Source organism: Neurospora crassa, linkage group II, assembly GCF_000182925.2.
Source record: "Neurospora crassa OR74A linkage group II, whole genome shotgun sequence".
Lineage (NCBI taxonomy): Eukaryota > Fungi > Ascomycota > Sordariomycetes > Sordariales > Sordariaceae > Neurospora > Neurospora crassa.
In genome coordinates, this window is record NC_026502.1 from 2,948,667 (window position 1) to 2,975,920 (window position 27,254).

At 52.9% G+C, this 27,254-nt stretch overlaps 8 protein-coding genes across 9 annotated transcripts; 4 read left to right on the top strand and 4 right to left on the bottom strand.

The window, feature by feature from the left end:
* The first annotated feature begins 529 nt into the window (after positions 1–529).
* NCU01615 (hypothetical protein) lies at positions 530–3,938 on the top strand. The gene is made up of 3 exons (XM_951433.3): positions 530–1,078; positions 1,138–1,550; positions 1,611–3,938. The coding sequence occupies exons 1-3, from the start codon at positions 864–866 to the stop codon at positions 3,878–3,880; spliced, it is 2,898 nt and encodes a 965-aa protein (XP_956526.3). The 5' UTR covers positions 530–863; the 3' UTR covers positions 3,881–3,938.
* Positions 3,939–4,305: 367 nt separating this feature from the next.
* On the top strand, positions 4,306–5,985 carry NCU01614 (hypothetical protein). The gene is made up of 3 exons (XM_951432.3): positions 4,306–4,724; positions 4,927–5,018; positions 5,129–5,985. The coding sequence occupies exons 1-3, from the start codon at positions 4,617–4,619 to the stop codon at positions 5,199–5,201; spliced, it is 273 nt and encodes a 90-aa protein (XP_956525.1). The 5' UTR covers positions 4,306–4,616; the 3' UTR covers positions 5,202–5,985.
* Positions 5,955–9,034, bottom strand: pp-2 (protoperithecia-2). Of its 2 annotated transcripts, none has more exons than XM_011395166.1 (3): positions 8,602–9,034; positions 6,440–8,518; positions 5,955–6,333 (listed from the first exon to the last, which is right to left on the bottom strand). In XM_011395166.1, exons 1-3 carry the CDS (start codon positions 8,734–8,736, stop codon positions 6,151–6,153), a joined length of 2,397 nt encoding a protein of 798 aa, XP_011393468.1. In that variant the 5' UTR covers positions 8,737–9,034; the 3' UTR covers positions 5,955–6,150. The 2 variants fall into 2 exon arrangements, with proteins under 2 accessions (XP_011393468.1, XP_011393469.1); XM_011395167.1 differs by having other exon boundaries at positions 6,440–8,528.
* A 491-nt stretch (positions 9,035–9,525) lies between these two features.
* NCU01612 (pre-mRNA splicing factor ATP-dependent RNA helicase PRP43) lies at positions 9,526–12,627 on the top strand. The gene is made up of 2 exons (XM_951430.3): positions 9,526–11,948; positions 12,015–12,627. Exons 1-2 carry the CDS (start codon positions 9,750–9,752, stop codon positions 12,138–12,140), a joined length of 2,325 nt encoding a protein of 774 aa, XP_956523.3. The 5' UTR covers positions 9,526–9,749; the 3' UTR covers positions 12,141–12,627.
* Positions 12,628–12,907: 280 nt separating this feature from the next.
* Positions 12,908–17,087, bottom strand: NCU01611 (carnitine acetyl transferase). Its single transcript, XM_951429.2, has 4 exons — positions 16,937–17,087; positions 15,642–16,055; positions 13,429–15,582; positions 12,908–13,354 (listed from the first exon to the last, which is right to left on the bottom strand). Exons 2-4 carry the CDS (start codon positions 15,895–15,897, stop codon positions 13,182–13,184), a joined length of 2,583 nt encoding a protein of 860 aa, XP_956522.2. The 5' UTR covers positions 15,898–16,055; positions 16,937–17,087; the 3' UTR covers positions 12,908–13,181.
* An 83-nt stretch (positions 17,088–17,170) lies between these two features.
* Positions 17,171–17,833, bottom strand: NCU01610 (hypothetical protein; the record flags this gene model as incomplete). Its single annotated transcript, XM_951428.3, has 1 exon — positions 17,171–17,833. The coding sequence occupies one exon, from the start codon at positions 17,831–17,833 to the stop codon at positions 17,171–17,173; it is 663 nt and encodes a 220-aa protein (XP_956521.3).
* A 3,104-nt stretch (positions 17,834–20,937) lies between these two features.
* NCU01608 (hypothetical protein) lies at positions 20,938–22,895 on the bottom strand (the record flags this gene model as incomplete). The annotated part of the gene is made up of 2 exons (XM_951426.1): positions 20,938–22,294; positions 22,357–22,895. The coding sequence occupies 2 exons, from the start codon at positions 22,893–22,895 to the stop codon at positions 20,938–20,940; spliced, it is 1,896 nt and encodes a 631-aa protein (XP_956519.1).
* A 1,702-nt stretch (positions 22,896–24,597) lies between these two features.
* Positions 24,598–27,232, top strand: NCU01607 (hypothetical protein). Its single transcript, XM_951425.2, has 2 exons — positions 24,598–25,507; positions 25,572–27,232. Exons 1-2 carry the CDS (start codon positions 25,206–25,208, stop codon positions 26,506–26,508), a joined length of 1,239 nt encoding a protein of 412 aa, XP_956518.1. The 5' UTR covers positions 24,598–25,205; the 3' UTR covers positions 26,509–27,232.
* Positions 27,233–27,254: the final 22 nt, after the last annotated feature.

Consider the following 27,254-nt stretch of genomic DNA (forward strand, 5'->3'; position numbering starts at 1 on the left):
GCCACCAAGGACATTCCTTTACGGGAAAACTGGAATCGGAGAACTGTGGGGGAGGCGCCGTGCTCTGAGCGAGAGGGCTGAAAGACTCGATGGGAATGGCTGTCGTCGCCGTTCGGGCCAGCGCGTCTTGACTGTGAAACTCGACAGGCTTGACTTCTGACTGTATTTCGGGTGAGTTTCCAAGGATCAAAACAGAGACCGACTTGTGGTTGGGCCCATTCGGGCATTGCGAGGATCAATATGGTCGGGCGTTGGAGGTCGAAGGTGTTGTTGACTTCAGTTTGTTGGTTGAAAGAAGAGAAGAAGAGGGGAACGTAGGTTGGGAAGACGCGTTGTGGTAGGTACCTCTAGTGTGAGACACCACGCACTGGCAACGCGCTGTAGGTGCACCCGCCCCTATGTGCACCGTGCGTCTCTGAGGTAAGGATGGCCCACTGTGAGCACCTGCACTCTGGCGGGTCCAGGTCCCTAACGCAGGCGCGAAGTCACGGGTGCACTTCACTGTACGTTTAACAATGAATTGGCCAATCTTCTTTCACCTTCCACGCCTCGCCACGGCAACGAACTGAAGCCTTGAACTCGCTCAGGTCCCCAGGCAGATCACTCACATCGATCAGCTTCAATCTGACATGGCCCGTTCCATGCTACGCTACAATTATATCCCTAGATAGGTAGTCTGTTGACTTCTCAATATCACGAATTCAAAGAGGCGCACTCCCGATTCAAGTGCTGATTAATCAATCAACGTCCTCGACTCCCGTTGTTGGCATCCTCACCTCTCACTGCCAGAAGAAGGACGGTCTTGACCTTTTTTCTTTCTTTTTTTTTTTTTTTCCCCGTGATAACCACCGAGACTCGTCACGATGGCGGACCCTAATTTAGACCCCAGCCCCGAGGAGCTTGAGGCGCTCAAGCAGGCCATGGGGGGCGGCGACAAGAAGAAGACAGAAAAGACTGCACGCCAGAGGCTGATGGAGGAGATTATGGATCTCGGTGGGAAAGCATTCAACCCGGACTCAAGAGGTGACTCGCAAGCGCGGGCGCAAGCTGTTCGTGATTTCGAGGCTCTCATTGAAAGGCAAGCCTCCTCACCTTTTAGCCCCAAGGTGTTCGGCTCAGTCTGACCTGTGACTACAGGACCAAGACCCTATCATTGCTGGCCTCTCTGAACATCCTCATCAGGCCCGGCAACACCCCCGACTGGTTGCGCCTCAAGCTCAGGGAATACCTAACGCTGATACCTCTCCGTGAGGATGGCGTTAGGGCGAGTTTGGAATTTGCCTTTGCTGTTCATCCTGCCAGCACCGTCAAGCTGTCCGAGGCCGCTGTACCGCAGAAGAGAGGCGCCAACATCACTCATGAGGCCCTCGTGTTGGCCAGTAACTTGTTATCGTCACCACCCTCTACCGTAACTCCGGAAGAGTGGTACTCGGGTATCGCACCGCAGTTGTTTGCGCTGCTTGATGGAGGAGAGGGACCTGAGCTCAAAAAGGTTGTTGCCTATGTTATTGGATTCGGCATTCTGGGCCGCAAGGTCTCTGGTGCTCCAGGTATACCCCCTTGTTGCAAAACGAAATATTTCTGCGGCAGAAATGCTAACTCTGATCAAGGCACCGCCGGCTGGAAATACCTTGCAGAGCCCCTGTTACATCACATCAAGCCACCCCCGGGAGGATTACCCAAGACAGAGACAGGTGATGATGACGAGGTGATTGACCTAAGCAAGGACAAGGTCCTGGTTAAGCAGAAGGACCTAGTAACTGCACTACAACGACTACACGCACTGGTCGTTTCACATCCGAATCCCGGCTTGTGCAAGCGACTTCTCTCTCCTTTACTGCTGCCACTCTGGGCACTTACCACTTGGCCAAACTCGGAGAAGCCGTTGAGCGAAAAGATTACGGAACCCGCTTCAGAATTACTCAAGATCTTCCTCAAGCTTTCACCTTCTGCTCCTGTCCTTTTAGCGCTCGTCCACAATTTAGGTTACGTGGGTGGCTTTGACAAGAAGAAACCCGAGTGGGTGTACAAGCAAACCGAACAAGGAGAGATTCAAATTGTCGATACCAACCGTCCTCTGCAAAAGCCAGGGGAGCAATACATCGGCCTTTCACTTCCAGAAATCGATCAAAAGATACCCAAACTGCTGGAATTGATTGGTTCAACTTTTTCCGAGGCCGATGTCTCCTCAGCATTCCTCGATCTCTTCGGGCGGTGGCTCAAGTCAGCCCGAGGCCAGAAAAAGAGCGGGATTCAGATTATCAAAGATGAAGAGGAGGATAAAGACCCGATAGCCCAGTTCACCGAGGTCAAGCTTCTCCTGGCCATGATGGAAAAGTTCCCCGAGAAACTCGCCGGGCAACCCAAACACATCCTCGAGCTAGTCAGCCAGGTGCTCTCGGAAGCCAACAAAGATACCGCGGATGAGGCCGGAGAGGACGAAGTGATCAGAGTAGCCCTCAGTCTCCTCAACATGGTCATCACCGTCCCCGGCTTCCAAAAGAAGCGTGTCGACCCTGATGTCCTTCGTGTCATTGAATCCTCCCTTGAAGCCCTCTCCAAAACAGGCGACAACGACAACGCCAAAACAGCTTCCAACCTCACCCTCCTCCTGCGCTACCGCGACGAAATCGATGCCCTGGAAGCCGCCGACTCATCCTCGACCACCACAACAACCGGTGGTCCCACAGACCGCCAAATTGAAGACCGCAAGACCTACTCCCTCGCCATCTCCTACATCACCCAACCCGATTCCCCCCCGCCCGTCCGCTCCGAAGGTCTGAACCTCATCTCGAACCTCATCACCTCCCAATCCCCCATTCTCGACATCCCCGGCATCCTCGTCCTGCTCGCCACCCTTCTCTGCGAGCCAAACTCTTCGGAAGAAGATTACATCCACCTCCGCTGCATCAAGCTCTACACCCAACTAGCCAACGCCCACCCGCGCGCCGTCCTCACCGACCTGATCGACCGCTACCTGGACCCGCGCGAATCCGCCCTGGCGACCGTCGACGCCCGCCTCCGCTTCGGCGAGGCCCTACTCCAAGTCGTCGACCGACTGGGCCAGACCTTCACCGGCGACCTAGCCAAGATGACATGCGAAGCCCTGATCAGCCTGGCATCGCGCCGGGGGCATCGGCCCAAGACCATGGCGCGCCAAGCGCGCGAGGCTAAGGCGCGGGAACAGAAGCATAAAGAAGCCGAAGACGCGTGGGACGGCAGCGTGCCGGATATGGCGGATCCGATTTCTGCTGAGGAGCAGGCTAGGCTTGATATCTTGGAGGCGATTGTAGAAGGGTGGTCGTCTGGTACTTCCAAAACGGGTGAAGAGGATGTAAGGATCCGTGCCTCTGCGTTGTCAATTCTGGCGAATTGCATCGAGACGAATATTGTTGGTGTCGCGGCGGTGTTGACGATGGCGAGCGTGGATCTGTGCATTAATGTTGTGCAGGTAGAGCGGCAGCTGGAGAAGGGGATACTCAGGAGGGCGGCGGTGAGGCTGATTATGAGCTTTATCAAGGCCATGGACGAGGCGAAGCACGAGGGGAGGGTGTTGGGGATTGCGTTTGGGAGTGAGACGCAGGAGCAGCTGAGGACGATTTTGGGGTATGTGGAGCAGACGGACGAGGATGGGTTGGTCAGGGAGTATTGTCGGGATGTGCTGGAGAGCTTGGAGAATTGGAAGACGAATAGCTTGGTGGATGAAGTGTCGTTGAGCCAGGCAAGAGGAGGAGGGTTCGGTGGTGGTGGGTTAACGAAGCTGGCTGGGTTGGTTGTCGACCCGGAGAGGTCGGTTTCCCATGGTGGTGATGATAGTGGTGGAAGTAGTGGCGGTGTTGAGATGTTCGGCGGTAGACCTAGGATTGAGGAGATTGAGTAAAATATCTTCACCCAGTATGGGACTTTATTAATTCAAAATGACTTCCTGTCAGGTCCTGAACAGTCCCCTTCCATTTCGTTTCAAAACATCGGCGTCTTCGAGGGTCTTGACCTGAAGGTGTAAGTGGGCATCGGAAATAATCAGGGAGAGATGTCACCAGGTAAACTTGAGTGAAGAAGTGAAAGAATACACTAAGCTATGTACCTGAGTAATGATAAGCAAAAGGATCGCCATAAAGGTCTTGGTGATGCTCATCATCGTCGCTGTCAACAACATCAAGTATCCTCTAGCCACCAACCCTAACCCTGTAATCTACTAATCAGACAGGCTTATTGCCACGTCCAATCAGCTATCGCGTTAGGGCTCCACATGTCCCTCGTAACAGAGGAACTTCCATCGTCGCGCTACTCCAACGCCGCAAAGGTCCAGCATTGGAGGCACAGTCCCAGTTGGAGCTTCTTCCATCATAGCATCAACGCCAATCCCATCTCTCTTCCCAACTTTTCATAACCATAACCTCGACCTTGTTGCGTCCACCCGACCACAACCCACTCTTACACATCTAAGAAAACCGACAAATACAAAATTCCATTAGCACCAAGCCGAATCGCGAATCCAACTTTCGAGCCGTCCCATCGACGACAACAACAACAACAACAACAGCAAGCCTGTGAATACACACACAAGGCGCCACGCACTTGACCAAGAACCAACCCTTCGAACCGAAACCGACAACATGTCTTTTGTCCCAGTTAACCCCCGTCCCTTCCTTCAAGATCTCGTCAACAGCTTTGTGACGATCCGCTTGAAGTGGGGAGAGACGGAGTATGTTGGCCGTCTTGTTGTACGTATATATATACATATCCAGCATCTTTCTTCCAATCTAGCCTTCCCTTTGCCGCTGGACTTTGGTCTTGGCATACACAGCTGTGGGAAGCGATGGGGAGGGGAGGGGAGGGGGAAACCAGCAGGCAGGACCAAGGAGCAACGAAGGAAGAACAAAGAGAGAGAGGCTGACGAAATGCGTGTGTGCATGTGAACAACAGAGCATCGATAGCTACATGAACATTCAGCTCAGCGACACAAAGGAGTACATCAACCGCAAGTTTACGGGCGCCTTGGGGCAGGTTCTGATCAGGTACGTCCATACTGAATACATCCCACTGCTACGGCTTTCCATACGGACGACCCAATCCCCCATCTCGTATCAACTAGCCGGGATGCTGACATTATGGACTTCAACAATAGGTGTAACAACGTTCTCTACATCAAGAAGGCCGACGAGGCGGAAACAAGTGGCGACGTCAAGATGGAAGAGTGAAAGTTCTCTCGCCACCAGGAGGAGGAAATGAAAGGGTAGCCTAGACTAGCGGGCAGGGTGGTGAAGGGCGCGATTTGCAGAACAGACAGGAGGAATGTGTGAGGAGGGAGGGTCGTGATGTTCCGACTATAATACCCTGGGAGGAAAAAAGAAGAAGAAGAAGAGATGGATCTACTCTACCGACCAAACCAAACCGAGCCGAACCGAAGCACAAACCACAACGCACCCGCTCGCCGAAAACTCGTTTCCCAATGATGAAAGTGTGCGCTTCACGAAAGGTGCGACAACAGCTTTGATGATATCGGGCGCGCATGGTGTGGAGAGTGGTACGGAAGGGCGGATTTGCTTCAAGAGAGAGTGAACGGTGGATGGATGGATGGATGGGTACCGAGCGTCTCTCTGTCTGGTAGAGACCTTCGTTGCATCTCCTGCGCAAGACCGTCAAAGGAGCATGTGCCATCTGGCCTTTCCTTGAAGATAAAGGCTAAAATAAGATGTTGGAACAATACTCAGCTTAACAGGAAAGAAAGAAACAAAAATCTGTCAAGACCACACATCATCTAGGTACTGAGCAAAGAAAAGGAAGTGGCGGGTTGAGTTAGACATGCGGACATGGCGTCTGGTTTCCAGGTATTATTTCAACTGAAAGAAAAAGAGAACGAGCGGCGTGAATTTCTGTTAGTCTCAACTTCCACTTGCCTATACATCACACGACTACAGGCAAAGACAGTCACCATCATCATACACATCGCGCGCCTTCCCAATTATGAACATTCTATCCACCATTTGACTTCGAATCTTTTATTCTTTCGCTAAAACAAGACTTTTGACCTTTTCCTCGCAGCGTTTGTTACAGCTGCATACTTACACACTCCTAACACCCGACCTAGCCAGCCTTGCCCACCACCTACTGGTACCTAGTTACCTCCGTTTTTACATTTCCTCTCTTCTAACCAAAAATGCAGGCAACCTTACGACTGCTATGCATCTCAGAAGCGCCAACCTTGATACGGGTCTTGGGACCCACCCAAGCATACACTTCAACCATCCACTCGTACCACACCCTGGTGTCGTCGGTCTGGCGCCACATGCTGACTTCTAGCTCGGTGTCCTGAGGGAAGTAGAGGGGTTGCTATGTATCGTCGAAGAAACAGGGTCAGTAATCGTCACCAAAGCAGGAGCGAGGAGCGAAAAGTCAAGAAAAACAAGAAATGAAGGAAGAAGAGATAAAAACTCACCCTAAGAGGGAAGAAAATCGGGAACCAGGAAATCATGTCCTTGCTCTTCCGATCAATCTGATCTGGCAAGATACTAATTTCTACTGGCGTCTTGCCCTCCTCCTGATGCTTGTACAGCACGCTCTCGAAGTAGCCCGCCAGACCATGGATCACACCTCTCGTGGGACAGACAAACGTCAAATGGCAGTGCCGAGCATTATGCTCGTTGATGCCGCTGGAGCCGTACATGCTGCCGCTGCCGTGAGTAACATACTTGCGCGCGCGCCCGTTTTGGGCAGAAAAGTCGTCGGCCCGCGACACCTCGACGGGGTGCACGAACTCCCAGGCCTGCTGGAACCGGCCGTGCTTGGGCACTTTTTGGGCAACGTAGGCGAGCTGGAACAGACGTGTCACCCAGGGGATGTCGAAGGCGTTGGGGTCGCTGACGACGCGGTTGGACAGGTCGGCGAAGATGCGCGGGTGCGCGATGGGGGAGAGATGGGCGGTATACGAGTAGGGGATGGAGATGCCGTGCGGGCGGGCAATGTGCCGCTGAATGCCGTCGAGGCATTCCGGGGAAAGCTCGTTGTCGCCGAAGGAACCGAGGAGCTCAGTCACGAGAATGTCGAGCTTGGTGATGATGTTCGGGTTGGCTGCGAGGCGAGGACCTTCCCACTCGCGCATGTCGGTCTTGATCACCGTTACCGAGTTGTTCCACTCGCGCTTGTTGCGGCGCAGGAGGTAGACGTAGGCGTTCTGGTTCTTCTCCAGAGCCCAGAGCTGGATAGGAGTGTTGGTGGATGCGGCGGCCCGGAGAACGCGGGCAACCAAGGGGCCGCGGCCGGCGCCGGCGACGGCCACGATCAGGTCCTTGCCGTCGGGCGTCTCGGGCGTCACGGAGGAGACGGGCCGGTTGTACTTCTTCCATTCGAGCATGGCCTCGGCCACGGCCTTTTCGTACTGATCGTACTTGACCGGATCGCCCTCAAAGACCTCGTATGTGGCCGACTCGAGATTGTCCGAGAGCGGCTGGAGAGGGGACTGGAGCCAGTCCTGGAAGCTGACGAGCGAAGGAGTTTCCATGGCCGAATAAGGGGGCTGGTGTCTCTCGAGGTACTTCATGTAATCGACGTACTCGTTGTAGGGAGGAGCATACGGCTTGCGGTTCTCCTTGACTGCCTTGCTAGCCTCGGACAAAGGAGGGAAGTCAACCTCCATCTTGCTGGGGGCCTCGACGAGACTTTCCGTCGACGGACCGACATTAATCAGGATTAGCCACGGGTGGTTCTTGAGGCGCATATAACGGTTGATCAAGTCCTGATGATGGCGGGTAAGGGAAGGATGACCGGCCTTGTTCAGCGAGAAGATCTTCTTATCGAGGGTCAGGTAGTGCAGCGGCTCGGAGAACCAGCGCTCCTGCAGGTCCTTTTCAGGTACCCGCTTGGGAATGCGCAGGGCAACAAACAGACGACCGCTGTACTTGCAGACGGTCCGGATGGTGTGCCAACTGTCCCAGGTGCTGAAGAGATCGATCTCGGTGCCCTTGGCAGCATCGGTCTTGACGGTCTCCTTGGAGTTGGAGCTGCTACTACCGTCACCAGCAAGGAGAGAAGAAAGCGTCTCTGCCTCCTCCTCCAAACCAGGCTCGCGGTACATGGGCAAGTGAATGACCAGATTCACACGACCACCGACTTCCTGAGCCTCCTGAATGGCACGTGCATACTGAGCAACGGCACGGCCATCGTCCTGTCTTGGGCCGGGGATAATGATGGTCCTGGAGCCGCAGAAGTTGGCGTAGGCGAGCTCGAGGTTCAGCACCTGACGGGAGATGTCTGAGATGATGGGATCGGCAGAGCAGAGGTCGATCCATGGGCTGGCATAGGCGATGAGCGAGCCAACATAGCTGCTGGGAAACAGGGATGTATCGTCGTCAGTCAAGGTAGGAACCGTAGGAAGTGGCAGCGACGGGTTGGCCTTTTGGGCGTCAGTGAGTCCCCGTTCGGTGACCCACTGTTCCCGTTCTTGGAGATGGCTCTTGTACAAGTCGATCACGCGCTGGTGAAAGTGCTCGTTGGTGATGGGGGTGGTGACAAAGTTGAACTATTCTCATCTCATGTGTGTTAGAATTTATGCTGTTGCTCGTTCTTCTTTCTCTTCCTACTTTAATGTAAGGAAAGACTTACACCACTGTCCAAGATCTGGCCGTACTGATTGTCAGTGGGCGACTCATGTCGTTGGACATCATGCTGGCCAATGTAAAAGGGCGGCCGTTGCTCGAAAGACTCGGACTCGGGGTTAAACCCGCGATTTGAAGACATGATGAGTGAGTGACTGGACTTTTATGTGAATCCGAGTGAGTGAAAGAGAGTGGACGAGACTAGAAGTAAATAACCCCGCGATGGTCCAGGTTAGGTTTGAGGTGGTACGAACAGCAGCGGGAGGGGTACGGAGAAGGTAGCTATACTAGTCTCTGGGGCCTGTATACAGTAGAAGAATGTATAGGCTGTACTTTGATGAGGTATCGGACCCAATCACAGGGAAAATTGTAAAGACTGAAATCAAAGTTGGATGGTACTTTTTTTTTATTTTTCCCAAAACGGACTGACCCCATGGCAGTGGATATTTCCAGGGAAGAAGCACCAGAGGAAAAAGTCCAACCTCAACGGTCACCAACTCGAAATAAACAGGTATGGAGGGGTATAGATGGATAGGTACATGGAAAATGAAATAGCTGAGTGAAAGAAAGATTGCACACAAACCCAATGCGCCAAAAGTCACAATGTCACAATGTCACAATGTCACAAACTTCATCAACCTGCCTGCATTTTGCCTCTTTTTTTCTTTCTTTTTTTTTTCTTCTTCACGTGCAGCAGGAACAAACTGAGTGAACCTGACAGTTACAGAACAGTGTAGAAAATTACCGTCTTAGTGCCCATCAGGGTCCTGTCCAATGCTACAGTGATTTGCTTATCAGCGCTTGCCAAAGACACTCCTTACTCCACTGAAGCTTATCACTGTGACCCCTCATTGGTCGAGAGTCGCTGCGGCCAGGAACTGCCGGCCAGGTCTGACCTATCGCCCTGACATCAAACAAAAAAAAAGTTGTAGCCTCGCATGCCTGCCCACTGCCCTCCCCTCCACTCTGTTTCGCTGTTGTTCATCACTGCCACTGGAGGTGCCATAATCGACACTCCGCCTTCTGTTTTGCCTATCGCCGCTTCTCTTCTTCCCCTTCAGTTCGGTCTTCTTGTTTTGTTTCCTAGTACCCACCCCTCTCGCTCGAAGAAACAAGATATAAAAAAAAGGCCAGCTGCCCTCGGTCGGTACCACAATGGCCAGCCACGACGACAAAGGCGTCAAGAGATCCAACATGGACGGCAACGACCAGGACTCAAAGCGCATCAAGCGTGCCGAGAATGGCGATGCTGCCCCCGAAAAGTACAACCCCTACCTCGCCCATCTCAACGAGGACGGCAACGGCAACGGCACCAATGGCGACTTCGAATCGCCCCTCGACGCCTTCGAGAGGCACAAGACCACCGCCGCCCAGGCCGCCCAGGCCGAGGACTCGGAGCTCAACCCGTGGACCGGCCAGCCGCACTCGCAGAGATACTTCGACATCCTCAAAGTGAGGCGCGACCTCCCCGTCCACAAGCAGCGCCAGGAGTTCCTCGACATGTACCACAACACCCAGATCCTCGTCTTCGTCGGTGAGACGGGTTCCGGAAAGACCACCCAGATCCCCCAATACGTCCTCTACGACGAGCTCCCCCACACGAACGGCAAGCTCATCGCCTGTACCCAGCCCCGAAGGGTGGCGGCCATGTCGGTTGCCCAGCGTGTCGCGAACGAGTTGGATGTCGAACTGGGCCAGGAAGTCGGTTACAGCATTCGTTTCGAGAACCGGACCGGCCCCAAGACCATGCTCAAGTACATGACGGATGGTCAGCTCCTGCGCGAGTCCATGCACGACCACGACATGTCCCGCTACAGCTGCATCATTCTCGATGAAGCCCACGAACGTACCCTCGCGACCGATATCCTCATGGCCCTGCTCAAGCAGATCGCCGCCCGCAGGTCAGACCTCAAGATCATTGTCATGTCTGCCACGCTCGATGCCCAAAAGTTCCAGTCCTACTTCTACAACGCCCCATTGCTCGCCGTCCCCGGTCGTACCCATCCCGTCGAGATCTTCTATACCCCCGAGCCCGAGCGTGACTACCTCGAGGCCGCCGTACGGACCGTCCTCCAGATCCACGCCACTGAACCCGAGGGAGACATCTTGCTGTTCCTTACTGGTGAGGAGGAGATTGAGGATGCTTGCCGAAGAATCAGCTTGGAGGTGGACGACATGATTCGCGAGTCGGATGCTGGCCCCATGAAGGTTTACCCTCTTTACGGCACTCTCCCTCCTGCGCACCAACAGCGCATTTTCGAAAAGGCCCCCGAGCCCCTGCGCAAGGGTGGCAGGCCTGGTCGCAAGGTCATTGTCTCGACCAATATTGCCGAGACGTCCTTGACAATCGATGGTATCGTCTACGTCGTCGACCCCGGTTTCAGCAAGCAAAAGATTTACAACCCCCGCTCTCGTGTTGAGTCTTTGTTGGTTTCTCCTATCTCGAAGGCCTCTGCTCAGCAAAGAGCTGGTCGTGCTGGTCGTACACGGCCCGGTAAATGCTTCCGTCTTTACACCGAGAAGGCTTTCAAGAAGGAACTTATTGAGCAAACCTATCCTGAAATTCTCCGATCCAACCTGGCCAACACTGTTCTGGAGTTGAAGAAGCTTGGTGTTGAGGATTTGGTACACTTTGATCTCATGGACCCTCCTGCGCCCGAGACCATGATGCGCGCCCTGGAGGAGCTTAACTACCTCGCCTGCTTAGATGACGATGGTGAGCTTACGCGTCTCGGTGGTTTGGCTTCCGAGTTCCCGCTTGACCCCGCCCTCGCCGTCATGCTTATTTCGTCGCCCGAGTTCTACTGCTCCAACGAGATCCTTTCCATTGTGTCCCTCCTCTCCGTCCCTTCGATATGGGTACGCCCCAACAACGCGCGTAAGCGGGCCGACGAGATGAAGATGCAGTTCGCCCACCCCGACGGCGACCACCTGACGCTGCTGAACGCCTACCACGCCTTCAAGGGTGCCGAGACCAATGGCGACGACATGAAGCGCTGGTGCCACGAGCACTTCCTCTCATACCGTCACCTGTCGAGCGCCGATAACGTCCGGGCTCAGCTCAAGCGTATTATGGAGACGCACGACATTAGCCTGGTCAGCACGCCGTTCCAGGACAAGAACTACTACACCAACATCCGCCGCGCGCTCCTGGCTGGCTTCTTCATGCAGGTGGCCATGCGCGAGAGCAGCAACAGCAAGGTGTACAAGACGGTCAAGGACGACCAGCTCGTCATGATCCACCCGAGTACGTCGGTGACGAGCCCATACGACTGGGTCGTCTATAACGAGTTCGTTCTCACAACCAAGCAGTACGTCAGGACAGTGACCAACATTCGTCCTGAGTGGCTTCTTGTACGTATTCCCCTTTTATGAATTCCCTTTGTCAATGGCATCTTGAAACTGACCTATGTAAACCAGGAAATTGCCCCCGTCTACTACGACCTCGATACCTTTGAGAAGGGCGAGATAAAGTCGGCGCTCACTCGTATCACCGACAAGGTCAAGCGGAGGCAAGCCATCAAGGGCAGCGGCAGCGCGCGTTAGTGGCGTTGTAGAGACAGGAAGAGAAAGAACAAGTCTTCTTCCGCTGCTGCTGTGGTAGCTGATGGTAGTGGTCGTTGTGAAGAGACCAAGGATACCGAGAAAGAGAAGCCGAGTCGCCCGCCGCTCGTACACGTTACGGAGAACATCGCCCGCACCGGTGCGACCTCTTCCGCCGGGAACAGCAATGAGAAGCAGGAGAAGGAGAACTTGAAGATAAAGAAGAGGGGGGCGAGGAGAGGGCGGCGTCGGGGTGGAGGTAAAGATAGGGAAGGAAAGAAGATGGTGATGGAGGGGCAGTAGTAATCCAAGGTATATTATACCTACTTACCGGTGCCTGGATCCGGATTCAGAAGGGAGGGGGGGAAAAGGAAAAAAGGAAGAGGAGTTTTATTTTGGCATTTGGCATATGGACTCTGGGAAGAGAGTTAATTGAAATTTTTATACCGTTTTCTATCAACACAATCATGCATGCATAATCATCCTCCATCATCTTTTATCGCCGGCATTCCCTGTGTCTGTGGGTCTGGTTGGTCTGGGTTAGTTTACCTCTGCTGCATGGTTACTGATGCTTCGGTCTCAGGGGTTTTGTCGGCTATACGTCGTCAGGATGTAATTTTTATCTGGTGTCTTTGTTGGGTATTTGGCTTAACTCTTCCCCCATCATTAGTTGTTATGCTTTGGTCTTTAGATCCCCAGGTTCATGACATTTATTTAAGAGCCATCATCACTTGTTGTTTTCGGTTACGCGATTTGCCAGTGTGCGGAAAAACTGAGTAGACAAGTGAAACATCAACTGAAAGTAGATTTTATTCACCGCCGGCGTGTTCTAGAAAGGGTATGTACGGTACGCCTCAAAACATGCCATATCTCTCTCTCTCTCTCAGCTGTAGGTATCATCTGTGTGTTTCTCTTCAACGTGGTACTTTAGAATCCAAGAACATCCAAAAAAAAGAAAAACAGTAAACAGAAAACAGCGCTAACCCAGCCATAACCTTAAACCCAAGACCAAATTAAAAATAGGAAACGTTTACCGGGAGGCTACTAGTAATCGATCAAAGGCAACTTCTTGCCCACATCCCTCCTGCTCCTCCTTTGTCTGCTCTGATTACTCCGGTCATCACTGCTGCTATCATGGTTGTGGGAATGATGGTGGTAGTGAGCCTGTTGGCGCGCCTTGAGCGCTTGCTGCAGCATACCGGCGTCGAAGAAGCCATCTGTCAGAGAGTATGTCAGTTAGCCACTCACTCGGTCCACTAACATCAAGTGTAAGGGGAGAAAAAAAACTTACAACCACCAATCTCATCATCCTCACTCATCACCACGCTCTCCTCCATCGCGCTACTAACACTGCCCCCTCCCGCCCCCTTAATGTTCCCCACACTGCTGCCGCCTCCATTGGTGTACATGCTCGTTGGTCCTCCGTGACCCATAAGCCCGCTGCTTTGACCCGTGATCAACCTCCCCCTCGACTTAATCCTGTTCCCGATCTTGGGGCGAGCCAGCTTTTCCTGTCCATTCTGGTTGATAGCAGCCGCGTCAATCTCCCGAGCCCTGCTCATACCCTTGTTTCCGGTAGTACCGGTGGCACCAACACCACCGGCGGAGGCGGCGTTCCTTGCAGCGATGCGCAAAATACGGCGGATCTCAAGCAGGTAGGATTCCAGAGTGTCAACGAAGCGGCGGGTCTGACGATGGCGAGACGACACGCAGATGGAGATGCACTCATCTTTGATAATGTAGCCGATACCGAACCCTTCGCCGGAGACGGGGCCAAAGCCAAAGTGCCGGAGGGACGGGTTGCCGCAGTTGGAAGTGGACAGGATGGTGGTGTTGAGTTTGTCCCAGCCGGCGTCGGCGAAGATGGCGGGTAGTGGTTGAGGTACACCACCGCGTTGGGAGGGGGTGGCGGAGATGTGGGAGTTGATGGAGTCGCCACGTTCGCGACCACCGCCGTTGACAGACTGAGACTCCATGGATTGGGAGAAGACGGAGTCCTTGGATGGCGAGCCGATGATGGAGCCGTCTTCAAAAGAATAGCCATTCATGCTGTTGTCGGTGGTGGTGCTGGCAGCGTCGTCATCCTGCATCCGCTGCCAGAGGCAGAGCATGGCGTACAAGTGCCTATCGCAGCCCTGGGCTTTCGCGCAGTCGCGGGTCTTGTTGACGTGGGCCTGGCAGGCCTTGCGGAGGGCGTCGATTTTGGCGTCGCCGGGGGCGTCAGCCCAGAAAGTCTGGACAAAGTTGACTGAGTCGTCCGAGACGGTGCGGATGGCCTCGGTGCGGCCGTGCAGGAACATTTTGGTCATGGCAGGCTCATAGGTGCACTCGACGCGGCCGTAGAGGCCGTAGTAGGCTGCTTGGAAGGCCATCTGCACAAAGGCGTCCGGGGAGAAGCCCATGGAGGTGATGAAGTTCTTGCCGTAGCCGTGGAAGTCGAGACATTGGAACTCGTTCTGCTCTATGAGATCGGCCAGGCGGGTCTCAGCGAAGCGGACAGCCACGCTGAGCTCGGGACCCATGTCCCACTCGAGCTTGTGGGGGGTGGTGCTCACGTCTCCGAAGCTCTCAGGGTCACGCTTCGACGGGTCGGGACTCGTTGAAGCCCACATCGAGGGAGCCTTGCCATTGATAGACCGGGCAAAGCGGAGAATGGTGTCGGTGTAGATGTCGCTGGCAAACCGCAGCACGGTGTGACCATCGACACCGGTGTGCTCAAAGTTGATACCGGCGCTGCCGTTCTTGCACACGATGATCTGAAGCTTGTCGTACCAGCGGTTGGTGCAGGTGCCAATCTGAACTCCCTTCTCAATCTCGCTAGTGCCACAGAGCATGTTCTGAGAAAGAGCAGCAGCGGTGGTTGGTTCCGTATAATCCAGGCAGACAACGAAGAGAGCACTGTCGACTATGCTCAGGCAGTCGGCGTTGTTGGAACCGGGATCACTCGTCAGAACGTCACGAAGTCCCGACCAGACCTTCCGGTTCTCTGTGCTCAGCACACCGAGGGCACTCTTGGCAGCCTCTTGGATAGGGGTTTGTCGGGCGTCGTCAACAATGGTCTGGAGGTTGATGGCGATATCCTTCTCGGTCATGATGGCATCAGAGTTATCGTCCAAAACATCGAACCAGTAGAACTGGCCATGGCACATGACGACAATGTGCTTCGTCTTGTCATCTTGCTGAATCTGGCATCCGGAATCGGTGGGAACACGAGCGGTACCAAAGAGGCGTGAGTACTGGTACATGTCTAGGGGGGTTCCCCGGACCGTGTCTGGTGGAAGCTCCTCCCTGCGGACTGCCCTTACAAACTCCAAAGCCGACGCAATCAAGGAGGCGGCCCGAGTGACTTGGTTGTTGCGAGCCGGTGTCGGATCATCTTCGAGCAAGAAAAAGGGATTCAAGTTGAGAACGACGGGGTTGTCGTAGTTGAGGTACGAATCATACCCTGAAGACGTGTTAGCCAAACATGGACTGTAAAGGGCCTTTGTGTCGGAGGAAACATACAGAACTGCTCGATATAGCTTGTTTGGTCCTCAGCGTATTTCTTCAACTTTTCATGCAGCTCGGGGCCATCTGTTTGAAGAAACTCCTGAACGGCGCGCCTTGTCTCGGCATGTTCCCTGTGGGTCTGAAGCGGTTTTAGGGAGGCGAGATATCTCTGGCAGGTGCTTTCGAGTTCTGGGATAGGAAGCTTGGGGAGCTTGTCCTGGTGGGCAAATGTTACGCCGCCTTTGGACTTTTCTTCGGGAGTAGAGGCCATGCTGTTCTGACGTGCTTTTGGTGATGGGCTGATGGCGGGCTTGAGTGTGATCTGGAGTTCGGGGATGGAGCGCGGTGTTGTCGAAGTTGTGATAACTGGTGTGACAACTGGTTGGCTGATAGCGTCACCGAAAGCTCTCGGAGGAGTGAAAGTGCGAACTTCAGTAAGAGTCATTGTGTCAGTTTAGTTTGGTGCGAGGTAGCTCCAGGCTGTGTGTGTGTGTATGAGCGTAGTAGTTAGGCGTATCAAGGTGAGACTCGAGTGCTAATGTTGAAGCCACGCAAGGTTGTACGGGAGAAACAATGGCAGGCTTGAAGACAATAAGGCGGTATGCCACTGGGAATAAAAATCGGCGGTCTGGATATCTTTTTGAAGGAAAATGGGAGAATGTAAGATAGGGAAAGGGTCCGGTTCTCGGCCGGGCTTTTGAAGGTATAACTATACGAAGGGGAAGTGGGAGCTGGGGATGGGACTCTGGAGAGGAGGGTATGCGATGTACCCCGGTACATTGCCAGGGTGTATGTAAGCCGCATGGGTATGGTGAGGGGAGCAAGGTGAGCAAGGGGAGCAGGCAGACGAGAGCGAAGAAGAGCGCCAGACCCACAGACGTAGGTAGCGGACAAGCCGGGAAGTGTGTACAGGGAGTGACAGTCATGGAGCTGTGAGGACGAAGTGGAACTACCTCTTGTTCCCATGGAGGAGTAAGAAGAGCCCGAGATAGCAGTTCGAGGCACCAAAAGACGACGCCGAGGGTTGTTGTGACAGCGAGAGGAGGCACTAGAGCATGTGGTAGCTCGCTCGGTGGCCCTCCTCCAGCCGTGGTGTGCGCATCTGCAAGTGGAAGTGCCCCCTGGGGGTGTGAATACCGTGAATGTAGCGGTAACCCGTCCAATCTTCAGGGGTTCGTCTTGTTTTCTCCGCAAGTCCGAGCACCCGATATGGAATGCGCCCAACTGGTCCAGATGCGTGGAACTGCCGTAGCCCGTAGGGTCTGACAAAAGCAAAGAAGGGAAGCTCAAACAGGGGATGTCCAACGTACCGTAACAGATAGCGAAGGTTCCAACCAATCTTGAGTTCTTTCTTTCGGCAGTAGAATATGCGGTGGTATCAGACCTCTTGGGCGATGGATGAGGATGAGATCAGGATAGGTCAAGATTGATATTTTGGAATTAAGATGAGAGTAGATGGATGATTGCTAGCTCCCAAAATAGGCAAACCCTCTCTGAGTTTTCAAAATATCTTGAGAGTCCTGGATAGCTGTAGCCCTATGTGGTCACTGGTCAGCTGCCTTGGTCATGGACACACGTGTTCCCCAGACTAAACTAAAACCCATTAAGCCCTTTTTCCGTAGGATCAAAGCATGTGCTGGAGATGGGATGGGATTGTCGTTCACACCCCTTGGCGACAATGACGTTGTGGTGGTCGTCGAGCCCTTGGCCTGACCGGGGGGGATGGTAAAGATACCTTGGTTACGTACCTGAGAATGGGTAGTGCAAGGCAGCGGGTGCCGGTAAGATAGTCGTTTTCGCCGGTAACTTTGAGGGATTGAAGGCGCGAGGTTCCAGTTGCAGAGAGAGACGTTCGGTGGACTGGATCGCGGCGGCCCGAGAAGCGAGGAGCGAGAGGATGTGCAGGCTAGCTTGTTTCTTTGGCTGGCCAGTGACGAACGGCGGCGGCGTAGGGTATCACAGCCAAGTGGACGTTGGAAGGGGATCGTGGGGATCTTGCTCGGACAAGCGGAGGCCGTCAAAGGCGACGGTAGTGTGCGACTGCGGACGGCATTCGTGGGACTTGGACGACGGGATGAGTTAGACGAGTCGTGCCGAGTGGGTCTCATTGGCCCAAGGCGACTCCATTCAGTTTGCGGGGTGACCACTGGGACTTGGACGGGCATGGGTCCAGCTCCAGAAGAATCCAGGCCAAGCCTGTGCCCCATTCTGGGGTTGAACTCCACTGGACCTCGTCCATCTCGTTTACAAGTCCTCTTTTTCAGTTGCTGGTTTCCCTTGGATTGTTTTCTACAACCAGATTCCCTTGTGCCTTGTCAAAGGTACATTTAATGTTGATAAGAGAAAGGATGTAGTCTACTCGCCAATGTCAAGAAAATGCACGTGCATCAGACCGCAGTAGGTAAGGTACATACATGGCATAACTGTTCAGACGGCTGCCGCTGATGCCGCATTCTTTTGGATGAAAAAAGGCATGTGAAAGCCACGAGCGCAGGCAGCACGGCATGGGGGCCGCCGCCATCCAATGCAGCCGGCGGAGTCAACCAACCTGCATTACAGTGCAGATCATACTGTATTCTGTAGAAATATCAGAGTCTGGTGATGATGATGATTGGAGAACTCTTGGTTCAGGTTGGGTCAGTCCTCCCGGCCTCAACTACTACTGCGTACACAACTGTACCCTACCATACAGGCTACACTACAGACTAGGTAGGTACCACGACCCTCCTCCGGCTGACCGGATATTTGTGGAGATGGTGACTGTATAGCCACGAGTCGTTCAGGACCCCGCGAGGAGAGAAGAGATAAGGCATGCATAGATATAGTTACGGCGCAAAGTGTTTGTAATCTGGAAAAAAAGAACAATTGCAATAAGAATATAATGTGTGCTTATTCAAGCAAGCACTTTCAAACACAGTCAGTATTTTTGTCCAGAGCGGTGGATTTCTAGATGTTCATGGAAGAACTATGATACACTACACTACAACCTGCTCTTCTAGGCAAAAGCTCTCTCTGGGGTATCAAACAGATCTGTCTCTCCCCGGATCAAAGGATATCTATCTTGGTACATTTTCTGCCCCAGGTTTTGACTTCCACTAACCTTAAGTTCGAAACCCAACAACGGGCGTGTCCTTCCGAAACAAGATGCAAAGCCGCCCTCGCCCTCCATCAAATCAATTTCATTCGCTTTGATATGATTCCTGGTATGCATGCTTCCTCCATCGATCCGTCCATCCAACCGTCCCAGTCCAGTTGTTACGCAGTAGAAAGAGTCCCGTCTGAGATGTAACGCCAGAGGAAGCGTCCAATCAGAAAGCATGGCCTCTTTTGCCGCCCTGAATGCCAAGCTTTTTGCCAGTTGCAGTTTCCCCGGATCTGCACTTCGATAGACTCGACTTTCCCCGTTCGTTCGGGGAAAAGCTTGAAACATGACAGTTGCGAAAACGAAACGGACTTCAGAGTGCGTAAGTATCTTCAAGGGGGCTGTGTTCTTTTTGGTGATGATGACATCGTTTTGCGGAGACGGTGAATGTTCATCGCCAGTCGGACTCTCACCGCTGAGTGGTACTATATTTCAATCCCACTTGATCACTATGACTGCCGTTAGTGTACCAGATCCACAGCTTGACAGTAATTCTATCTGTTCCCATACAGAGGACAGAAGTGGAAAGCATAACATGATAATCTCAACCTATCAACACATCAATGCACGTACCAAATACCGAACGGTGTGTGGGTGTGTGTGAGATCCCGAGATCGCGGGCGTGGAGTCTGGAGAACTGGAGACCTGAACAAACTGGAGACGGGGAAACCCGTTACAATACGATATGATACAGCTCCGCTCCACCTCCATGACTCCATCAATTCTTTTCTTGGCTGACGCGAAAGAAAGCAAAACACCGACTGACGAACTACCCCTGTGGTAGGTCTGTAACTGCGACTGCGATCACGGAGGAGGAGAAGGAGGAGCAAAAAAAGAGGGCTCCATTCACGAGCCTACCTACGCCCCACAGGGAAAGGAATCGCTCGCTGTTCGTTCGTAGACTTCGTATCAATGTACAGGAATTTGCCCTGATAATGCATGTACCTGAAAGTGCATAAAACCCTCTAAATGCTTAGAAATCGGCCGCCGCAATTATTTAGTATGGGTAAATGCTAGAATGCATATTTACATCTGTGCCAGGCCGTAAAATTGCTGTGTATGCATTTATAGGTGCCTCTTCTTAGACCCCTTTAGGACCTGATACCTATGCTAACCACCTAAGGTCCCCCGAAATTCCAGTACTTGGGCAGCTTGAGAGTCTTGGCATGGGAATATAAGTGCATGAGCCCTCTAAATGCATGAGAAATGGCGTGCCGGATTATATGCATTATCAGGGCAAATTCCTGTATGTAAGGACTGACAGGTATGGAAGTGATGAAAGCCGAAGCCATACAGGCGTTTTATGTTTGACTGTTTGATTATCCCGTGACCAAGAACCTCCTCCCGGCTTTTCTCATTCGTTCGTTCGTCGCCCTTGACCGCACTTCGCAAAGACGAACGGGGACCAATTCACGAGTTCGTCATCGTGCTTTTTTTTTTTTTAAAAAAAAAAAATTTATTTATTTATTTATGTGGTTTCGGCTCAATGGAAACGCGAAGAAGGTGCGAGTGATGAATGTGTAATATTAGGAAGGTATCAAATTCAAGTGGCATAGTTGCGTTGAGATTTAAGAGGAAGGGGAGGAAGAAAGGTGCGATCAGTGTTAAGGGGTGCCACTCTTCAGATATCATTTACATCCATGTGCATGTAAGGTAAGGGATGTGCTATTCACACGACAAGGAAATAATTAGAACATAACCAACTCAAAGCTGCCCTAACAAGCGACTGTATTCCAACTGGTATTGCCCTCTATACTACCACATTGTGGCCAGATGATATCCCTTTGCTGAGCCACCGGTTAAGCTTCGACGAGCTCCCGATCACTCCCGAGTCCTGAACGCCCATAGCCATATTGCTCTATACATGGCACTCGGCAATTCGTAATCGTCGACTGTAACGTGGACTGGGGAAAATAGGGAGAAAGTAAACAAACCCATTCCTATTCCCACCCCTACTCTCACTTCCTTGAACGCCACCTCCTGGTAATTTTAACTTCGCAAGATTTTCTGAACCTAATGCAAAATACCGGATGCCATGTAAACAATATGAAGTACCCAAGAGGCAAAGAGGGAAACGAGGGCGATGGTATGCAAAAAGAAAAGAAAAGATCAACGTATTTGAAAAGGTTCCCTACCCACCCAGCACCGCTCACGCCTTCACTCACTCACTCACTCACCATCTCGCAAGGTAAAATCCCTCGGCTTCGTCGGCACAGTGCCAAAGTAGCTTGCTTGGTCATCCTCTGCCGGTCGCTTCGACGAGCTGCCGCCGGGCCTTGGTGAGTAAAAGCCAGCATCATTGGTATAAACGCGATCGAGCCCCGCAGTACGGTCCGTGTTGCTCGTACCATACGGATTCGTACCGAATCCATTGTGCATTTCCCAGCTTCCTACGCGCTCGTGACGGATTCCGTTCCTGGCGTACGTCACGTCGGCATCAGGCGCCGCTGCCCGATTATTGTCATTGTTATACGCGCTGCCTAGATTCAGCATGTGAATCATGCGCTCCTGCTCGCGCCTCTTCTCCGAGCCGGCTCGGTGGAAGCGGAGACCGGCACAGAGCGTGGCTGCGAGCAAGCCGAGTCCGATGACGGCAACTGCTGAGGCGGCCCCGATGGCGCCGGCTATGGTGGGGTCCATTTTGAGACCCTGACCATCGTGGGAGACGACGGATGAGCTAGAGTCGGGGCTGCCGCCCTTGTTGTCGTCGCCTTCGGTGGAACCTTTGGCCACGAGACAGAAAGAGGCAGAACTGTCGCAGACGTCGCACCAGTGGGACGATGAATTGAGGGCAATCTCTCCCATGGAATGTCTGAATTCGGCGAGAGGCATGACTGATTGCGAGTTCCCGTTGCCAAAGAGGGCGTATTCTTGAGGAAGGGAGCCGGATCTGGCGTCGTCGTAAAGGAACCGTACCCAGAGATCCTCGTCAGGAGGGTATACCGAGTCGCTGCCGCCTTTGGAGAAGAGTTCAAAAATCATCGCTGCACTAGGGTTGGGAACATGGCTTCGGAACTGATTACCAGATGGACCATCTATCAAGCCTGACAGAGAGAAGAACGCAAAGAAGGGCTCTATGGAGGTAAAGGCCATATTGAGCTTGTTGGTGCGTCCTTCTGTCTGGACATTGCTGTCGAACCACTCCATAACTTTGCCAGCCATGGTGCGGCCTGCAATAGCGCGGATTTTGTCGCCTTCTTCCTTTCCAGACACCGTCAAGTTTCCATGCTTTTCACGCTGCTCGGTAGCTGCGAGATTGCCCATGTATTCGACAAAGGAGGAGTTTAGTTGATTTTTCGTGGCGTTGTCGTGTACGTAGAGATACTGAATGTGGTCATAGAATTCGTAAGCGTGATGGTAGTCTGCCAGATCCGAGGGGTACGCGATGTTGTCACCGTGGAAGATCCTTTCCCATTCCGCTTTGTAGAAGACCAGTGTTTCATTGTAGGTCTTCTCCACCTGAGTGTCGTTCTTAAAGCTGTCCAAAGAGCGCAGATACTGGGGGCAGAGCTTATTTGCGTCCACGCTAAAAGTCATGGTTGTTAGCGATATTTCTTATTTAAAGTGGTGCTCATGGCGTTCTCATACTAAACAAATTCAGGGTCGTCGACTGACGATGACCTGATGACCGGATATTGATATCCTTCCAGTGGATAATCCAATATCTCGGTATTGGCAAGGAGAGCAGCTGCTATACCATCCGTACCATTAAATACACGTGTTGACGGGGGATAGAGGCCCTGCATGAGGGCTAGAGCACTGTGAAAGTCGTAACTATCTGCGCCCGTAAGGATATCAAGCTGGGTGTTGTCGATGGCGTTCGTGCTTAGGCCCACGAGCTTGGCTCCGATGAGCTTGGAAACATCAAAACTATCCGGTTCTTGAGCAGCCACTATGTAACGATTGCGAAGAACGCGGCCTCGATCAACGAGTTGTTGAGCACCTAGGGGAGTCAAATTAGGAGGAAAACCGGGCACATCGAGAGGACTCCGGTCACCATGCATAACCCATGCAATGGAGGACCATACACGCTCCGTAGCGGATTCGTCCCTGGTGTTTGGAGATGACTGAGACAAAGCGGTTCCGGCCAGAACGGAGGCCAGAGTCGCGGAGATAATGCCCTTCATAGCTGCGGTTGAGGAACCTGCCTCGAGCACGCGTCTTCTCCAAGAGGGGGTAAAAGAAGTATTTTGAGATAGGGACAAGTGAACAAGGCGAAAGGATAGGTCGTGAACATAGGAAAAGTCAAGCGAGCACACTAAGCTTCGAGTCGTGGAGGGCTAGATAGGAGACGAAGCTCCAGCGAGGGCACTACTATAGGTGATATATGAAGGAGTCGCAGCGAGAAAGGTGAAGCAACTTGTCCATACATCGTCCCTCGGGATCATGGCGGCTTCCATCTTCACGCGGCGTTGCAAATAGAATAGTCGAAACAGAGCAGGTACACTACGAAGTTGGTCAGCTAGGTGTGGATTAAGCGTCACTGCATCCGGGGGAGTTTCCCGCTCTTGTCAACAATTACCAGGAAGGACCTGTGTGCAAGGCATACGAAGGCAAGTGAAGGGAAAGGGGTTGAAGGAGAACAGCAGCACGGTGTCATTATAGGGAAATCTTAGTCAAGCGAGTGACCGCCAACGACACAGCGTAGCCGATGATGAGTCGAGCATGCAAACAAATGCATTTTTCGCTCCAGAGTTCCCTTCTCCGGATGGAGGTGAAGATTGCTTGGCTGCTTCCATGAAACTACCTCTATGCGACTGTACACTAGGAGAACACTTCCGGGGAGATAAGCAAGACATGTGAAAAGAATGACAGAAATCCGACGTCGTCGCTGCGGAAAGAGGCCTGACTCGAGCGTTCATGCTGGGCGCTGTCTTGATGAATTTCCATGTGGTTGAGGGGAAGAAAGGAGGGGTTGTTGGAGTTCAGTTTGGTTGTTGGAGTCTCGGAGAGGAAGGAAGGAAGTCCAGATGATGGACGGTTAGTCAGTTGACACTGCAGTGCAGCTGCTGACAGGTCAAGGAGCTGCTCGATTGGAAGGATTGGAGTCTTGGCATAACTTGACAGGTGGAGCTACAGTTACAGTTACAGTTCTCCGCTAAAACATGCATTGGTGGGTGATCCCGCCCCGTTTTGATCAGCGATCTCAATCGGCCCGCGGGGACTTCAATCCGACCAAAGAACTGTTCCGTTGTCGTACAACCGAACTGCGTAGATCAGGAGCAATGAATCAGCCCTAACGAGCAACACCAACATTATTATGTACACTGGGTTTATAATCCACTTCATAAACAGGTAACGCAGCACTGTTTACTCGCGGTACTCTCCAAATCACACACCAGCGATAAACGCCAAGTTTGTCAACATGCTCATTCATTTGGTGTGGGCAGGGACTTTAGCCCAGGATAGCCTTACTCCTATTATCAGCCATTCATATCAGCGCATATCTTACTACCTACAGATACATGGTGCTCGATGTGAACATCACTCAATGTCTCATCCCTTGATATCTGCCAGGCACCACCAAAACCCCAATCTCCGCCTGGTCAGTCAGCTCCGGGAGTGGGCTTTGCTGCAATGCAAGGGCATGATGGGCCATTGTTCCCGGTTGGGTTTACGCCCTTTCAGCTAAGACTTCTAGAAGTCGATGACTCTCATCAAACACTATGGCTTGAAGGAGATTGTCGACGTGCTCACTGAGAGTTGATAAAAATAACCTACAAATCCGCCAATCTGTGTATGTACCTCGAGTCCCATCATGAACTCAAGTTATCGCACTCACTCCGACTACCCCAACCTCACCGCGACAACCGAGCATCCGGTTGATCTCGAATACCTATTCCGCCTCGTACGCAGAAGCCTCGAGTTGACGGTGACCGACCGCTCTCAAGTGAACACTCTCTCCGGGGCTAAATTCCAGATTGGCTGACATTCCCATTGGCCTGCTTGTCGCGTCTAAGCCCAAACGAGTGAGGTTCATCTCCCCGTTCATCGATCGGTTACATTTCCAGCAAGCGCCTGCTGCGTGGGTAGGTGGGGGACGGGTAGCATATGGCCCCCTGACGGTGTGCCGATCCGCCAGCCCGTCCATATGCATCCTAGCTCGCATCTTTCACCAACAGTCCCATCTTGTCCATGGGGCGGCGGACTAGTCTCAGGTTTTTGTTCTTCCGGCTGTCATCAAAGAAACAAGAGAACTTAGACAATGCACCTCTTTTGCTCCCGGCTTTGTTGTTGTTTTCCCACCAAAAGGCTTGAGTTGCAGCAAGTCTTGTCGACCGAGCAAGTGACGCGAAGGAAACATTGACATCTTTTTTTTCTCTCTACCTACGCGCCGACCCTCATACCCATACCTATAATGCTTATCTCTATCAGGCATTGGATCTGAGACGCATTAAGAGAGAGCTGCCCGCTTGAATGCGTAGTGCGGCGCCACCATGACGAATATCGGCCCTTTAACGACGACCTTCACACCACCAGCCAGTTGTACCACCAACACCCCCCAAATATATCAGGTCTGGAAGGGGACCGCATCCGAATACATCCACGGTCCTCTCTACACACCTGATTCGAATTGCTTTCCTGATGGTTACGTTGCGAACCCATCCTACTACTACAACCCCGGCTCTTGTCCCCAGGGATACACGACAGCACCATGTTCGCGCTCTGGGCTGCCTGTGACAGACACAGAGGCAGCGGGTAAGACTCAAACGGCAGTTGTGTGCTGTCCGAGCGGAGCGTACGATAAACCTTCTTCTACACCAAAAAAAAAAAAGCTGTCAGAATACTAACACCAAAGACAGTGCCCTCACATTTACCTGCGCCGACGACACCGCTCAGGCACTAGCATGTACCACATCCTTCCCCAAGGGAGCCGAGGTTCTGATGGGTGTGACTGTCGTATCCGATGGAACCATCGGACCTCACACCACCGTATCCGAGCGACGAGGCGGCATCGGCGCCTATGGCATCCAGGTCGTCCTTGGAGCAATGTCAGACGGGGGGCACATCCAACCCTCGGAGCAGGATAACTCCGGCATCATGGCAACCGCTACCTCCTTACCGACGACACCTCAACCAACAATCACCGACGACCCATTAGCAACGTCGACGAGCAGTAGTAGCGGCGGTGGCGGCGGCGTAAGTACCGGCGCGGCCATTGGTATCGGCGTTGGATCCGCAGCCGTCGCCCTCCTCGCTGCCGGCTCCGTGGGTTTCCTCTTCTTTAAACGCTGGTGGCGGAAAAAGCGACTACTACGGCGTAGAAGAACCATTGAAAACATTGGAACCCTCAGCAGCAGCAAAGGCGATGGTGGTGATGGTGATGGTGTTGCTGATCTCGTCAGCATCATCAGCAACCCCCCGCCCGTGCCGCCCAAGGACCTGCAACCTTTTTTCGAGCTATCGGGAGAGGTCTCGTCCACCGTGGCGGCGTCGGAGTGTGGTCATCAGCCATCGAGACACATGAGCCGGTTCTCCATGTTCAAATGCGGTACGCCTACTACGCCGCCACCTGGACACCCTGCCGAGGCGGAACAAGCTCATTTGTCACCGGTCTGGCCGCCGAGTGCGAGTCACCAGAGTCGGAGTGGCAGTCCGAGTCACCACGCGTACAGCCGACCCGTCGAACACCCCGGGCACCAATTTGCCGAATTGGAAGCGGAGGTGCCAATTGAGGCGGCGAGTTCGGACATGCCGTCATCGGCAGAACCGTCGTTGACGACACCGAGTAAATGGTAGAGCTTGCAGACTTGAAGAAAGAGCCGGACCGGTACATAGTACTCAGCCGGCCGGCGAACCTTGATGGCTTTCCAGAAGGAGGTACGATTAGCAGCATTACGATAGAGACGGGGAGAGGGGGAGCGAGAAATGTCACCAACGCCGTGGATCTAATGCAGTCGAATCAGTTGTTGGCCGGATTGTGAGGCCCTGGACAATCGACAGAGGGGGGGTTCAAAGTGCATAACAGGGAGGATAAGATAAAATGCAAGACAAAAGCAATTGGGATCGGCAGAGACGCATACATTACAGCCAGCCCAAGGCCAAGGCTGTGCTAGTCCCAACCAAACGTCGTTGAGACACATCCTCGAAGATTTCCGACACGATATCCCGAAATACGCGGGCGCAGCATGGCTGACAAGCGGCCGATGAAGTTTAATGGAAGAAGTAAGCTTGGACATACGACGATGATGCGTAATGAGTTGGACTTTGGACGGATGATGTCGAGCCCGTATCTCAATCAGGACAGAGAAAGCGATATAGTAGCACAAAGGTGAACAAGGCTACCTCTCGATCCGCTCGATCAACTAGCTGTTTTTTTCTCGGTGTTTCATTACTAGATGTGGATTATGTATACGGAGTTTAGGTGCCTATATGGTTTTATCATTAGCATGTATATACCATAGTGTTTATTTTTAGTGTCAAAAGACACCCCCGTATTAGCATTGGATATGTCTCTTTTCACTGTTTAAACGCCTCGAACCACG